The 16,303-nt window shown below is 38.3% G+C and overlaps 1 protein-coding gene across 2 annotated transcripts in view; it reads left to right on the top strand.

Annotated features, from left to right (window-relative positions):
• LOC121452958 (TCDD inducible poly(ADP-ribose) polymerase) overlaps nucleotides 1-15,588 on the top strand; it is a 28,550-nt gene extending 12,962 nt beyond the window's left edge. Inside the window, exons 3-6 of one of the 2 annotated variants that reach the window (XM_041659426.1) lie at nucleotides 6,685-6,853; nucleotides 8,251-8,411; nucleotides 12,972-13,241; nucleotides 13,547-15,588. In XM_041659426.1, coding sequence (XP_041515360.1) covers nucleotides 6,685-6,853; nucleotides 8,251-8,411; nucleotides 12,972-13,241; nucleotides 13,547-13,994 — 1,048 coding nt within the window. In that variant the 3' untranslated portion in view covers nucleotides 13,995-15,588. The remainder of the gene's footprint in view (nucleotides 1-6,684; nucleotides 6,854-8,250; nucleotides 8,412-12,971; nucleotides 13,242-13,546) is intronic. The other variant, XM_041659428.1, reaches the window with a different exon arrangement.
• The last annotated feature ends 715 nt before the right edge of the window (nucleotides 15,589-16,303 follow it).

The raw sequence follows: 16,303 nt of genomic DNA, 5'->3' as shown, positions 1-16,303 counted from the left end.
TCTTACTTTTAGCAAAGGGGATATTACTCATTTTTATAAAAGTTTAACTGCATGGTGTAAGGAATAAAGTGCATAGTTCTCTGAAGTCTAACAAGTACAGTACTTTCACAAAATACGTTGGTATGTTATACACGATGTCTTTGCTTCTCATCTCCTTGTAAGAACATCTTGAAGGTGTGTGTAAGCGGGTAGATACTCCAGCATAATTGAGTTCTGGAAACATCAAAGCCATGGTATCAAAAGCCAGCTATATTTTGTGTCCCTGTGAAATTTCTTGAGCAGCAACAGCAAACATTCCCATCTGTCAAGCTTGTCTTAATCCAGGAGAGCCTACATACTCTCCAGGCAGCATTTGATCTTTTCCTCTACCATTAAGGCCCTCAACTTAAGGAGACGTTTTCATTTTACATGGTAGCAATAAAATAAGAGGGCTTGCTAATTGTGACTGGTTAGCTCAGCTGATTAGGATAAGTGCTAATGTTTGAGGTCATAGATTTATCCTTGTAGAAATCGGTTAACTCTTTAACAGGCAGAAAGCCGAGGTTCTGAAGTCTAGTTGATCTCGTTAAAACTGACCAGGGTAATGTTCCGAAAAGTTTATTCTTAGTTTGCTTTTTTGCTGAAGTCTGAGTTCTAATTTGTATTTGCATCATCTCCCGCTTACAAGTGTTCTGTCGCCTACAATTTTTATTGACATCATCATGTGAGAACACAGATTAGAAACATGGACACATTCTGGACTCTGAGAAAGTCTTCAGTGTAGCTCAGACTGGCCTCAAACTTGACAGTTCTGCCTGTTTCTGAGTGCTGATATACTACATGTGTGTGCTACCACCAGGCCATCATGGACTGGACTTTGTTGCCCACATGTAATTGTTCTTTATGTAGTTTGATCCTAACCCCTTAAACAGCTCCCTTTTATTGCCTTCTTGGTCTGTCAACATTTGTCTCATATAACTGTTAAACTTAGAGTAATGAGTATTAATAAATATGCTATATGCTAATATCTTGCAAAAGAGTATTGGTCTCTACTCTTCCCTCCTCTTTCCATCATCTCCTGTTTAAAAAAAAAGATCATCTCACTGGAGTAAGCTTTAAAAAATGGAACCGTGGGCTTTGTTGAAAACCATCCTGCCCATAGGATCAAGCCCTAACCTCTTAACCCAGCACACAAAGCTGTTTCTTATCTGGCTCCAGCCAATCTCTCCAGTCCAGTCTTATCTCTAATCACCTCCCCCACACACAGACACTCTGACCTCCCACATGAACTGCGTGTGCTTCGTGCACTCTACCCTCATGCCCTGCTTAGTTACTTCTACACATGTAAAGTCACCTGTGGTCTGTTCGGTGACTCAAGTTCACATGTCACACATTCTGAGACAGCCCTTCTTACCTCTCTTGATACCTTTGGCAGGCCATTGATTGGTAGTTTTTTGTTTTAAAAGACAAGATTTCACTATGTGATTGGCCTGGAATTTACTGTGTACTGTGTCTCACGAGTGCAGGATGTAAAGGTGTGCACCACCACACTTTGCCATTTACTTCTGAGTTCTCTTCAGGCCGTCTTTATGGTGCATTTCACACTCGAGTAGTGGGTTGCTCTTCAATCTTCTGTACATAATCTAGTACATAGTCAGTGGATCTTCTTAAAATTATTTTTTAACTGTCACTATTTCTTTCATGGTTTCAAATACTTTATTACATTAAATTTGCTTGTGTGTGCGTAGAGCGGGGGAGACAAGACATACCATAGCACAGTTATGGCGGGTCAGAGGACCATTTGTTGGAGTCAGTTCTTCCACCATGTGGATCCTGGGGATGTCAGGCTTGGCAGCAAATGCATTTACCCCAGAGCCAACTCACCAGTCCCTTAATTACTTTAGAAGTACAAAAAATGTTCAAGACTGTTAGATTGTGTGCTGAGTTCCCAAATGCATAATGCACAAATAGAAAACAATCTGAGCAAGAAACGTCATAATTTCTGTTTCAGTCAGCACCTATTTCTGTATTGGTTTTGATTGTTCTTCACCTCCATTTTATCTTTCACATTGTGGTATCTTTTCGCTTTCTTTCTTAGTATCTGAAACATATATAGCTATATATTCGTGTGTGTGTATATATATATATATACACATACATACACACATATACATACACATATTATGAATGAGAAATGGTATGTGGGGCATACATACAATGTATGGCTGGGTACTGGTGCGTACAATGTACAACATTGTAAGATACATCTGGAAATGTTAGCTTAATTAGTATGTGAATGTGTTTGAGATAAGCTAACCTTTGTTAAGAATCTAAATTGGCACACGCCTTCAATCCCAGCACTCAGGAAGCAGAGGCAGGCAGATCTCTGTGAGTTCAAGGCCAGCCTGGTCTATAAGAGCTAGTTCCAGGACAGGCTCCAAAGCTACAGAGAAACCCCGTCTTGGGTGAAAAAAAAAAAAAGGAATCTAAATTATGAGAATGGAGGGAGTCCTTTCCAGAATTTCACATTAATTTTCTCTTTCTTTCTTTCTTTCTTTTTCTTTTTTTGGGTTTTCGAGACAGGGTTTCTCTGTGGCTTTGGAGACTGTCCTGGAACTAGCTCTGTAGACCAGGCTGGTGCTTTTTTTTTTTTTTTTTTTTTTTAATTTTTTAAGACAGGGTTTCTCTGTAGCTTTGGAGACTGTCCTGGAACTAGCTCTTGTAGACCAGGCTGGCCTCGAACTCCCAGAGATCCACCTGCCTCTGCCTCCCGAGTGCTGGGATTAAAGGCATGCATCACCACCGCCCGGCATCAAGTTATTTTTAACAAGTATGTGTGGTGTATGTTCGTTAGCAAACATGTAATAGTTTCTAATTTCATTCTTTAGTAAAGCTTGTTCACAGGATGTGTTTTTGTCCCTCTGATTGATGATGGGGTTATAACTAGGTTCTACAGTACAGCACCTGTCTCCCTTGCATTCTGGCCACCTCTTAGTAGGAATTCTCTCCTGTAAGAGTAGGGTTCTCATCTGCAGGATCAGTGCGCTCTGCTTTTGTGGTAACACCTTCCCCTTCTTTGATAGCTTTGTTTCTCTTCTGCATCACACATCCTGTATTTACTGCATCTCTGTCTGCTTTCTCCCTCTTGATCTTCTGTACTCCAAGATCCTGGATTAACTTCTGCTCTCCCATTGCCTGGACATGGTATGCACTTCCTTCATGTCTTAGGCACTGTTTAGAAGGTCTTCTCCAACAACTTAAATTGCTTTCATGCTCTAAGCAGTAAAACACTTGAGAGAGCTTGTTTTTCTTGTTCTCCTACATAGCCCCTTTGCTAGCTGATTTTTCATAATATTTAAACTCCCAAAAGTTCTTCTCTTCTGTACTTGTGTTAATAAGGTCTTATTTTTCCTGACCTTTGTCCATTCCTGGATACAAATAGCCAATTTTTCTCCTGTAATTCTGCATGTTTATCATTTACTCAAACTGTTTGAATATATTATTCACCACTAATGAATTTATATGGACAGATGTATACTATTCTTTGGAACTCTGGAAAACTGAGATCACTTCTGTTTAATTCTTTGTGCATTGTTCTAATTCAGTCCACCATTTATGACCATGCATGGATGACTCATAACTGATTTCTGGTACTAGGAAATAATGGCTTGATAAAGAAGATGTTGAGCACTTGGTAATTATATTATGCACATGTATAGTGATACAGATTATAGGAGAAAAAACTCTTGGCTTTGAATTTTGAAAGCATGCCTGCTTAAGGGAAAGCAAATTAATCTGATAAAAAGACAGTTGTAACATGAATGGGGTGGGGGGAGGGTGTCCTGCCCGGTACCCCACAACTGTTTAGCCCCAAAGAATATCACACATAGGTCTCCATAAATTATAAGCTGATTGGCCCATTAGCCCTAGCCTCTCACTGGCTAACTCTCACATCTTGATTAACCCATTTTTCTGATCTATATTAGCCATGTGGCTCAGTACCTTTTTCAGTGGGGCAGATCCTGCTGCTTCAGTGGTCTGGGCAAGAGTGGGAGGAATCAACTTCCTTCCCAGAATTCTCCTGTTCTCTTTGCATCATTTCTACTTCCTGTCTGGTTTTCCTGCCTATGCTTCCTGCCTGGCCAATCAGCGGTCATCTAAAACATGATTGACAGAATACAGACAATTCTCTGCACCAGACAGTGTTTATCACTTTTGTTATTTTATCTCTGCCAAGTCTGGAAAAACATTGGAAATGAAATATAGCTATAACAGTATTTTAATAAATCAATTCAATGAAAGAAAATTAGGGCTTGTCATAGAAGTTTCATAATGCCCAAAGGACTAGAATGCATAGAAGATGTGGCAAAAGCCATGTTTATAAGTGTTTTCTCATGCAAATCATTATCTACGAAGTTTAAGTGATAAAGGCTTATACAGAAACTCCTAAAGTGATGTCCACAATAAAACCTAAACAACAGAAAGTAGGAACAACAGTTCGTTAACTTTTTGAGAAGAAGTCGCTGGGAAATGAAGTTAACCGGAAATATGTTTAGAGACTTGAAATGTCCTTCAGAGAGAGAAAGATTTCTATCTTTCCTCAGTTGTAACATCAGAGTCTCCTTTATAAAGTGACAAGAAAATTGCTCCAGGCAGGGTAATATGAAGTTGGACTTAAGCATAGGAATTTTTATTTTCAGGGTTAATTTTTCCTTTTTCTAGAATTTCCTATGAACTTGTTCCTTTTAAATTAAATATTATTAGTTATAAATAATTTTAAATGAAATAGTGTCCAAATGTGATGTGCCCCTTATTCTTTGAAAATTCCTAATTATACTGAATAAATGTGTTTCGTTATTTTGTAATGAACTTGGAGGAAATTTGTCTCCTTACCCTTATTCCTTATGCCTCCCTGCTACTTCTGTCTAATAGTCTCTCTTCTATATTCATGTTACTTTTTCCCAAAAATGTTATTTTCAACTACATTTTATTTTATTTCCATTTTATGCTTAATTTAAGTTGAATGTTGTTTTTAAGACCAAATCCTAGTTAGTACTCTTTCTAAGCAAGAAATTTGTTTTGGGGCAGGAGAATCTTTAGGAATTTTTAGAGGAACATGACACTGTTTACAGGTTAGCTTATTTTGGGTATCTTCAGTTATCTAGGTGGCTTTGTTTTAGTTGTGCTTTGTTTTGTTGCCCAGAGTAGGACCTGGTCATATTTTATGATGGGACGGACGAAGGAGTCATAGATTTTCCTTGAGTGTTCCCAGGGGTGTATGTGCACTGAGAAGTGTTAGTAGATATTCGAGTGAGAAAGGGAGAGGGTTCATTGGTGTGGGAGTGTGCTTTGTCATCCTCACCATAGCCCCAGTGTCAGCCTGAGCACATCACAGGGAGCAAGGCCACACGGGGTGGTTTAACTTGTAACCAGTTTGATTTTCAAACATTTGACTACAGAGGGTATTTTGCTACTCATTTACAGTCCTTGAGACAACTGTACCAAAAGCAGGGTTGACTAACAAATAGGTAATAATGAATACCCTTCTCAAAATCTCATTTTGTAACCAGGAAAATCTATTCCAGTACTTGATTTCACATATAAAGGTCCGTTTGATCTGGAGTGTCCTGTTTTATAGATACACACTTAGAGGTCTGCATTGAGAGTGGAACTTAGTAACAAATATCTGTAATGTTATTCTGTTTTAAAAGATATTTTCTTGGGTAATTTGCAAACGTGCATTTATACAGAACACAGTACAGTGAACATTTTACCACTGTCTTAAAGTTAATGGTTCAGATGTTTTAATGATTCACTAAGGAAGCATGTTTTATTTAGGCCATTCTTTGTCAATTAATGACTTAAGTGGATTTAATTCTTATAGTGGACTTGTCTCCCAACAGTTTAAGATGTAAACCAGGTATGGTGGCACACCTGTTGTAAACTCAGCATTTGGGGGTAGAGGTAGGAAATCAGGAGTTCAAGGCTAGCCCTTAGCTACATAACAGTTCAAGGCCAGCTTGGACTCTGTCTCAAAAGAAAAGTAAATATGGAGATGTTTGTAAAGGTTTAATTAGCAGTAATGGGCTAAATAACAAAATGACCAAAAAAAACTACTTTTTAATGTCTTCCTACTTATAGGATAAAATGTAATATTGATGCTTGTTGAATCAACAGAACTGGCTTCATCTGGTGTCATTTTAGCTTTCTGTTATCTTTTTCCCATCTCTCCTAAGACAATAATGTATACTTAAATTGGCACAGATAACCTGATGCTTCTGAAAAGGGGGGTCATGTTTCAAGAGAATTTTTTGTTTGTTTTCCTGCCCGTTTGTTTGGTTTTTGTCAGTTTCATTGTTCCAACTGACTTCATAATTGGTTGATGGCAGGCTTTGGCTCATCTTAACCAGGCAGAAGCAGCAAGGGTTTTATTGATTGATAGCTTGAGCCAGTGATGACCATGGTTTATTACTATTGTCAACTGTTTTAATCATACCATAGGATATGACCTGGAAATATTGGTATAGTTAGGAACAAGCATGTAGAGAATGGATGTTAGGGAAACAACCAAAAATGTTCTTTTATACTAAGTAAAACAAATTTTGACAATCCTACAGCAGACTATATATATTAGATATTCTTAATACCCAATAAGATGATTAGGTTCTTTTATTTAACAGGTCTTTTTTTCTTGGGTCTTTCTAGAGGACAAGACTTTTGGGCAGATTTGAATGCTATGACTGTATTTGAAACAACTGAATTTGACCAACTACGAAGGCTGTGCACACCACCCTGTAAGAATACAAGCTCTCTTTACAACACATTTTGGAAATTCTTCTGTAGAGACCACTTTGGATGGAGAGAGTATCCTGAGGTATTTACATGCTCTTTTTCCTTTTAAATACTTTACGTTTTTTCCTATGTCTTTTTCCTTCCCAACAGTGACTAAGTAGAACTGAATATCTCATTCTCATAAACTTAAGGGTGTAAATGTAAAAGTCTTGCTGGTACAGGTAAAACTTCTCTCTTCATATTTCTAGAAGTATTTTTCTTTGCATTAATCTGAAACCCACACATAGAATGCCACTAAAGGACTTTTCCAGAATCTTTCAGTATCGAGATGAAATACTTTTTCATGATAATTTTAATGAGAGGAGAACTGGTATAACTTTTGGATATAGCTTCCTTCTGTGCTTATAGAAATTTTTTTTATATATTTTTTATTGTGTATTGGCGTGAAGGTGTCAGATCCCCTGCAACTGGATCTTCAGACAGTTGTGAGCTGCCATGTGGGTGCTAGGAATTGAACCCAGGTCCTCTGGAAGAGCAGTCAGTACTCTTAACCACTGAGCCATCTCTCCAGCCCCATGCTTATAGAAATTGAATCGTGTTAAATTTAACATTTTTAGAAGCTAAATGGACCAAAAGTCAGTCTGAGTCCATGGGAGAAGTGCTTGACTATGTTTATTAAGCTATGGTTAGAAGCCAAATGGATCTAGAGTCACTCTTGAGTCCATGGAAGAAGTACTTGAATATGTCTCTTAAGCTATGGTTTGACAAATCATCTCTTTAGAATTTTTTCATGTACACAGGCATCCATAGGATGAGGTAGAACTCATCAGTCACAGAGCCTTGCTTGTAACCAAATGTTAGAGATCAGTTCTTATTCCAGTGATCTGTTAGTTTGTTAATTTCACTTGTATAATTACAAAAAGAGATTCTGGTATGTGTGTGTTTTTTGAAAACATGAGAAGTACCTTTGCCCCAATTTAACACACTATCGAACCACATTTGATTTTGTCGTTATCTCCCTTCCAGATGGGCAGGGGCTGTCTCAGTGGAATATCTGGACCGGCCTTGTGCTTTTACTCTCAGGGTTCTTAGGCTGCTTAACACTTGTTTGGGTTTTGTGTGTGTGTAATTCTTTTTTGTAATTTGGGCATTGCTCCTTCATTTCCCTTTCTGAAAACTTCCTTAACAAATGTCAATCAAGAAAGTCTCTAGGACGTCATTAAGACTGAAAATAGGACAGACCCCTGAGCCTCAATGTGCCATAAGCCAATATCCATGCTTGGTGAACAGGAAGATCTACTTTACATATTTGAGGGACAGAAGTCCTAAATATAGAAATTAATTTGATTTGTTGTATTTATTGAAATTCCTTTGATGTTAGCAGTGAAGGGAACTGTTCTTTGCTTTCAGTTACTTTTCTCATTTCTTACAGAGATTATAAACTTGGTTTTCATTTACCTTTTATTTTCTCTTCTATAGTCTGTTGTTCGATTAATTGAAGACGCCAACTCTCAGGGTCTGAAAGAAGTTAGATTTATGATGTGGAACAACCACTACATCCTTCACAACTCATTCTTCCGGAGAGAAATAAAGCGGAGACCCCTTTTCCGCTCCTGTTTCATACTGATCCCATATTTAAAGTAAGTATCCAGTTGTTTTTTACTCTTCATTCTTAGTTTCTGTTTGTGTAAACGCACTACTGGACTTCAAATTTAAGAGAATTATCTTAGTTACTATTACCATGAAATTGTTCATACCTTAGAATGAATTCTTCAGTACATCCAAGTTCAAATATATAGCTATCCATGTAACTATAGTTCACCCAACCCTAAAAGCATGAGTTTTTTTTATTGGAGTTTTGAACTGAAAAGTAGGGTGCAGCTAACATTTTCCTACAACTAAAGTAACATGTTTGGAGTAAAGCAGAGTTTGCTTCTTCTCAGGAAATCCAAACTACAAGACTACTTCCCACCCAGATAAATGGCCAGGGGACTTGAGTGGAGTTCTATAAGGCAGTGTCCTCCATTCTTTCTTTCTTGAGCAAATTTTAATAATTTATGTTCTTTCTTTCTTAAGTAAGGCATAGCTTCTTGTGATAATGAAATTATCTTTCCTAGTTCCTAAAAATATAGTTTCTTAAAAGGAGTTAGGTGTACTTGAGCCTTCTGAATTGCAGGTGAGTGCTTTCATTTTCCCAATTGCCTCTTTCCTGGCCTCCAAACAGTCCCCTGGTATGTCTTTGTAGATACTGAAAGATGATCATCCCACCATTAGTACAGTAGCCTTGAAAGGCTGGTTTTACTCAGTAGGTAAAGGCACTTGCTGCCAAGACTGACGACCTGAGTTTGATTCTTGGAACCCACGGGTGGAAAGAGAACTGACTCTCCAAAGTTGCCCTCTGACACCACACATGCTTCATGGCACATGTGAGTGTGAAAACGTTGGTCTAGGATAATCATAGCCTTCTATCCAGAGACACCATTATTAGAATTTGATTTGGAAGGTGATACTATGTATAGTTGGGCTCTATGAACTGAAATATCACTTGGTCCATTTTGATCTGTAAGGTGAAAGTGCTGTTTTCATATTCCTATTATTTTTATTTCAAGTCATTCATGGTAAGCACTTAGTGAGTTTAATTCTGGAACTGAAAGAGGAGAAGTCAAGCTGGTCATGATGGCTCAAGCTGTAATCTTGGCACTTAGGAGGAAAAGGTAGGAGATCCTTGAGTTTGAAGCCAGCCTGGGATACATACCAAATACAGACTCACCTAGGCAACCAAAGGAGACCCTGTCTTACAACAAGTACACAAAACTCCAAAATAAAAAGAATTCCTCAAACAATTAGAGTTCAAAATCAGCTTGTAATAAGGTAATTTTAGAAGTATATTGGCTTATGTTTTCTTCCAAGTCCAAATGTGAAAATAAAAATTGCTACCTTCTAAGTTTTGCTTGTTTTTTTTTTTAATTAGAAGTAATAAAAAATGCTATTGCTGGGATTTTACTAGTAGCTCAGCTGGAGCTACTGTCGACCTCCAGTAGTTAGGAACACACTGTCCTCCTGGTGAGACAGTACAACTCATTAGTAAGACCAGCAGCTTGGCATGCTGAGCTCAAAGAAGCTAGATGTGGCTCCTCTCTTAGGGTAAAAATCCTCATTCAGATGCTACAGTGCTGGGAAAGTTTTAAATGGTGAAAAGAAGTACTTAAGGGATTATGCCTTAAAAAAAAACCTTTTTACTCATTTTAAAAGTATAAAATGTAAAAATCATATAAGCACATATATGCTTTTTATATAATGCAGACTTCCAAAAAAAGAAAAGATTTACTTGCTTTTTCTTTTTAAAAATTTTGTTTTAGTCTTCCTGTCTGAAACAGTGATAATAAAAGGCTTAAAGTGAGAGATCAGCAAGTCAATGAGAATAGACAGATGTTTCAAGAAGAAAACATGGAGTGGGTTGGCCAGGGTGAAGGGTTAAATGCAGCATCCTATCTGCCTTTCTGGTATACAGCTGGAGGACAATCCCTCCTAATGGGGAGATGGAGGAAGGGGCATTGGTTCCAAAAAGCAGATTTCAGAGGTTGTGGTCTTAGCTAGAGAGAATGTTTTGTGTTTTACTTTTAACTGTTAGTTTCAAAGAGTCATGGAAACAATGGATGTAAAGGTCATAAATTTCCAGCATCTTCCATTGTTTAAAGAATTTTCCTGATGCTGATGAAAAGGAGCCTATTCTTTAATATTCCTAGAGTACTTGAGCAGAAGTAGCATGAGCAGCAGGTCAAGATAAGGGGCTTGAGGAGCCTGTCTTAAAGTTGACAGGACATCTATTACATGTGATCGTCTCATGATTACAAGAATGCTAAACTTAGTTTGACTCTTCCCTTAGAGGGATAAAAATTAATCCCTTTTTATTTCAGTACTGAAATTGATTTAGGAAACATTTCAGAACGGTAAAGGGAGGTAAGGAGAGTAAGGTTGGAATCAGAAAGCCATTCTTTGGAGGTTTTTGAAGCATTCAGTATGTTATTGGTATAATACAAGCTGAACAGAAACAACATTCTTAGTGGTACATTTGAAACATTGCTTGAAACATACATGTACATATAAAGATACACATACACACTTTTTTGACAGGGAGCTAGTCATAAAAGTCCATCATACATGTCTTTAGATGTTTGAGTAGGGTTAGAACGTTAGCTTGATGAAAGCATGTATATGTGGGAATAGAATAGATGTTACCCATATATAGAATCTAGAATATCTGCATGTTTGCACTAGTAATAGTCAAAATAAAGAATCATCTTTCCATGCCCATCAGCGATAAATAGAGAAAATGTGTTATATGTTTACTGGGTTTTATTCATCCACAAGGAAAAATAATAGTCATTTGAAAAGAAATGCATTGTCCTGGAGCTTGTACTAAAGGAAATAAAGCAGACTCACTGACAGTCATTTCATGCTTTCGCTCACTCAGAATTTAGGTTTAGCAGTGTGCATGTAGGGCAGGTGTGAAAGCGGAACAGGGAGTCAGGAAGGAGGATGGGGCAATGGTGAGGAATGGAGTAAACAGAGTGCAAAGATACACATGTGTATTATTTACTTTTCTCATCGCTTTCACAAAATACCTGACAAAAACAAGATTTAAGGAAGGAACAGTTTGTTGTGGCTCATAATTTGAGGATACAGTCGGTGGTGACAGGGAAGTTAAGGTAGGTGTGCGAGATGGCTGGCTGTGCTGTGTCTCTTAACAGAAAGAAAGGATGCTGTCTTCCTTTTTACTTAGTCTGATACCCAGACCAACTGTCGGGAATGTCTTTTCAGAATGCCATTAGGTTTGTTTCCTGTGTTATTCTGAATATGTAAGATTAACCATCACAGCATCTATGAAACATCAGAATGAAGCCCATTATTTTGTATCCCAACTGTAAATAGCAAATATGTTTCGAGTAGAACGTTCGGGAATAATCTTGCCTTTGTTGGAACTATCAAACCCATTATTGAAATCAGGTGGGCTACTACCTACCTTTCAAAGCAAGCTAAAAGGAGGGGCTAAAAGTTAAATACTTTATTATAATTTGTTCAGAACCGTGATGGCATTTTAAGGAGAGCCAGACTTTTTGAGACTCTGATTAAAGGAGTGGAACTTCTCTTTTGAAAAACATACCAGTGAAAAATGCAACCATTGTCACAGGAAAATATACCTGTACCAAGTCTTCAAAGGAATTTGTCAGAGCGCTCATGGTCCAAAAGATAAGAAATGTGTATCTTTTGTTGTAAAGGTTGGAGGAGCTAATGAAATGTGCCCCTGGATCTCAGATGGGGGACAGTGGTGGGAGGATTTGCAAATCCTGAATCCACTCACTTAGAAATGTGACTTACAAAAGGGCTTCAGGGCACATTGAATTAAAGGCACAGCTACTACTTACTTGAAGTAGACAAGGATTAGAGAAGGCAATTGTGTTTCCATAGCTTTAGCTTCTTAATAGGCCGTATTTTAAGAGTGTAATGGCAATGTAGTAGAATCAGTACCAGCATATACAACTATAACCTGTGTGTCACAAAGCTTTAGAAAATGACAGTTTCCTAACCCACTTGGCAGAAATTGCTCCTTCCTTGTGACCACCACGTATTGAGGAGTGTTACAGTACCCTGTTGCTGAAACTGGGTCTCAGGGTCAGGAGTTCCTATTCTTGGCCTCTTCCCTTTTCCTTGTTTTGAAATAGCTGAAAAGTATGATTTAAATAAATGAACCAGGCAGGAAAGAGCAAACCCACTGTTTATTTAAACTTTTCTTTGAAAGTGACAGAGGTGAACTTAGAGATTGAAGGAACAGCGCACATTCTGGCGTCTGCTGGCTCTGTTTAGGGGTGGAAGGCAGGAAGAAGGGGGCATTGCAGGGCTCATTACTTGAGCCTAGCTTTCTTTATTAGCACTCTAGTTTGTTTGGGTTTTTAAGTTGTTTTGAGACCGTTTTCCAGGCTGACCTGAGGTTATATTTGTTTGCCTCTGAGAGCTGGTGTCACAGCAGACACCACCACACTCAGGTTTATGTTTTTTCTTCAGTAAATGAATAACATATTAATACATAAGCACTTAAGCTGTTGAGTTATAAAACTGGACACTAATGCAAAGCATTGTATACCATGAGATAGCTGTACTGAATCCTGACTGCTTTACTTAGAGTGTCTTCTCCATTTTAGGACACTTGGTGGGGTTCCCACTCAGGCTTCTCTTGAAGCAACTTCGTCACAAATCATCTGCCCAGATGGAGTAACTTCAGCAAACTTTTACCCTGAAACATGGGTTTATATGCATCCATCTCAGGACTTCATCCAAGTGCCTGTTTCTGCAGAGGATAAAAGTTACCGAATCATTTACAACCTTTTTCATAAGACTGTACCTGAATTTAAATACAGAATTTTACAAATATTGAGAGTCCAAAACCAGTTTCTTTGGGAGAAATATAAAAGGTGAGTCAGAGATGGGAAAAATTTAAGAGAGCATTTCTTAATATAACAATTGTTAAGTATAGAACACAATAAACCTTTGTGTAGTGCAATATTTTTTATATAAAATAATATTCATATTTTCCCATATAGGCACACATTCATAATACACCTATAATAAACTATAGTATGATTTTTTTGGCATTTTGTTTTCATAGCTAGTTTACTGTATCCTTATCCTTAAAAACTATAAATTATTCAAAATTTGAATTGTTTATTATTATAATCTACATGCCCTTTTCTAAATGCCTGTTTACTTTTTGCATTAGGAAAAAAGAATATATGAACAGAAAAATGTTTGGCCGTGACCGAATAATAAATGAGAGACACTTATTTCACGGAACATCCCAAGATGTGGTGGATGGGATCTGCAAGCACAACTTTGACCCTCGCGTCTGTGGAAAGCATGCTACAATGTTTGGACAAGGCAGTTATTTTGCAAAGAAGGCAAGCTACTCTCATAACTTTTCTAAGAAATCCTCCAAAGGAGTCCACTTCATGTTTTTGGCCAAAGTGTTGACTGGCAGGTATACGATGGGCAGTCATGGCATGAGAAGGCCCCCTCCAGTCAATCCTGGCAGTGTCACCAGTGACTTGTATGACTCTTGTGTGGATAATTTCTTTGAGCCTCAGATTTTTGTCATTTTTAATGATGACCAGAGTTACCCTTATTTTGTTATCCAATATGAAGAAGTCAGTAACACTGTTTCCATCTGAAGACCTTGGTACTACTAAGTTATTGGATATGAACTCACTGTTTCCATCTGAAAGCCTTGGTACTACTAAGTTATTGGATATGAACTCAAGTTCAGCGTTTGTAGCAAGCAGGCTTGGGTGGGGCTGGGTGGGAAACAGCATTGAACAGAAGCAGCATTCTTTTCAGGCCCAATTTCTTAAGTGCTAGAAAGTAATTTTTAAAAGAAACAGTGGGTTTTTAAATGACTGCTCACTATTTAATTATTTACTAATTGCTAGTGTACTGGTGTAAAGAGTGCATTCACACTTGTACATGTAGGTAGCAGTGTTAGCAGTGTTCAGAGACAAAAGCAAAGACAACTGACTAGCCTTTGAAATGTTGCCTGGGGCTGGCAGAAGTTTGGTCAAAACACGTCGAGGCTGTGAGCAAAGTGAAGATTCTGTGTACTTAACAGATAAAACCAGTGGGAACTGACACTACCGTGCTTATTACCTCCCAAAGCATCGTGTGTTATACCTCGGGGAGAATAAACTCGTGTACTCCTGGTAGGCAGGAACAGTTTTTCATTAGGTGGCCAGGGCTGAAATACGTCACCCACTCAGAAACCTCCAGAATTTTCCTGAGAATTCAGGGTCTGTTCAGAGGAAGTAAAATAATAACAATAAAAGCACCATTTGAAAACATTGTCACCAGCAAAATTTCCATTAATTAGTTGTGGGTTGTGATACATGTGTTAAAATTCAGCCATGGAAAACTCAGTCTCTTCCATTGTTGCCCACTTTAGTTTCAAAGTTGGACAGCTATGTTGGTGAAAGCCAGTCTTGAGGGTTAAAAGTACTTCTTTTTGGTTCCAAGCCTACCCCTGGGAGGGCATTAGACAGAAGACATCCACATCCAAAGCGAAAAGGTTGCTTACTGTGCTTTGCACAAAGCAGATTCTTAGCCTTATCTGCTGAGTTGACTTGTTAGAGACAGCAAGCCCACCCATGTACCTGCTTTGCCAGATGCACTGGATTTCTTGGCTGACTCTGTACCTTACACTACTTATTTTAATAGAAACACAAACTTGGAAATTGTGCCACTGGCCCAGCAGGAGCGTTGTTGGGTGAATGTGCTGCTGCCTCGATTCCCAGAGGTAGTTAGTACTTGTAAGCAAAGCAAAACCTGAATGACTGAAGTGAAAGTGCTTGTTCATGAAATCATTTGCCACAGAAGTCCTTCAGATACCAAGCTCTCCTTGTATGTCTGTGGCTGTCTCATTTACCCAAACTTTACAGGAGCTTCTCTGTTATTTAAAGCGAGATAAAGCTGTACACGTCTCAGTGAAGCAGTCTGTTTAAGCACTTGCCAGGGCTTCCACACAACTATTTATTTTGCCCTAGTTGATCCTGTTGTTTGCTGCCATTGGCAGGAAGAAAAGGGCAACCATGGGAGTCATTCATTTGATTATAACTTGTGAACCAGTGATCCCCAGTCGTTTTCAAGTTAAGACATGTTACCATTGCTTGTTTGATTTTATGGAACTTGTTCCTTTTTTTCTCTTTAAAAGAAACAAAAGCTTTATGACATATTTATTTTTTTAATAAAACTAAGCAAAAATAAAAGTTAATTCTTTAAAACTTCTGCTTTGTTCTGTTTCCATATAAAATAACAAGTCACTAAATAGTTAACCGTTTGATTGGCTGGGTGAGTGGGTTGCTGTGGTGTTAGACTATGGTGGAATCTGAAGAGACCTGTTGAGAACATGTTGCTTATCAACTCTTGTGCTTGGGAACTGAAGAAAGCATATTGCCTAGTTGTCAACTGTAGGTCACAGGAAAAGAATGAGTATTTTCATTTGCAGGTGTGTATTTGGGGCAAGGGGCAAGTTTTATGTCAGCAATATCTACAAGGAAAACACGAGCTAGTTTGAACGTGCCACTTTTAACTGTATGAAGAAACTATAAAAAGGAATCGTAAACTCAAGATTTCCGTCTAATTAAATGCCCCGGCGATAATGACTTTCATAGCAGAATATTTGTTTATGCTGTAAAGATGTCTCCGCCTAAGACTCCTTCTGATTGGTTTAATAAAGAGCTGAATGGCCAACAGCTAGGCAGGACTTCCAGGCAGGGACAGAAAACTGGACATGAGAGCAAGGAAGTCAGGACCGCGAAGGGTTGGTGCACCAACTGAGGCAGTGTGCCTGTTCTAATGGGAGCTCACCAAATCCAGCTGGACTGGGTCAGAATGAGCATGTGATCAAACTGGACTCTGATTGTGGCTGACAATGGGGGCTGACTTAGAAGCCATTGATAAAGGCACTGGGACTTGTTTTTATGGCATGTTC

The sequence above is a fragment of the Microtus oregoni genome, unplaced genomic scaffold, assembly GCF_018167655.1.
Source record: "Microtus oregoni isolate MIOR12 unplaced genomic scaffold, Mior012 000010F_ref0000083, whole genome shotgun sequence".
Classification (NCBI taxonomy): Eukaryota; Metazoa; Chordata; class Mammalia; order Rodentia; family Cricetidae; genus Microtus; species Microtus oregoni.
Note: the sequence above shows the minus strand (reverse complement) of the source record. Positions and strands in the feature narration are given on the sequence as shown.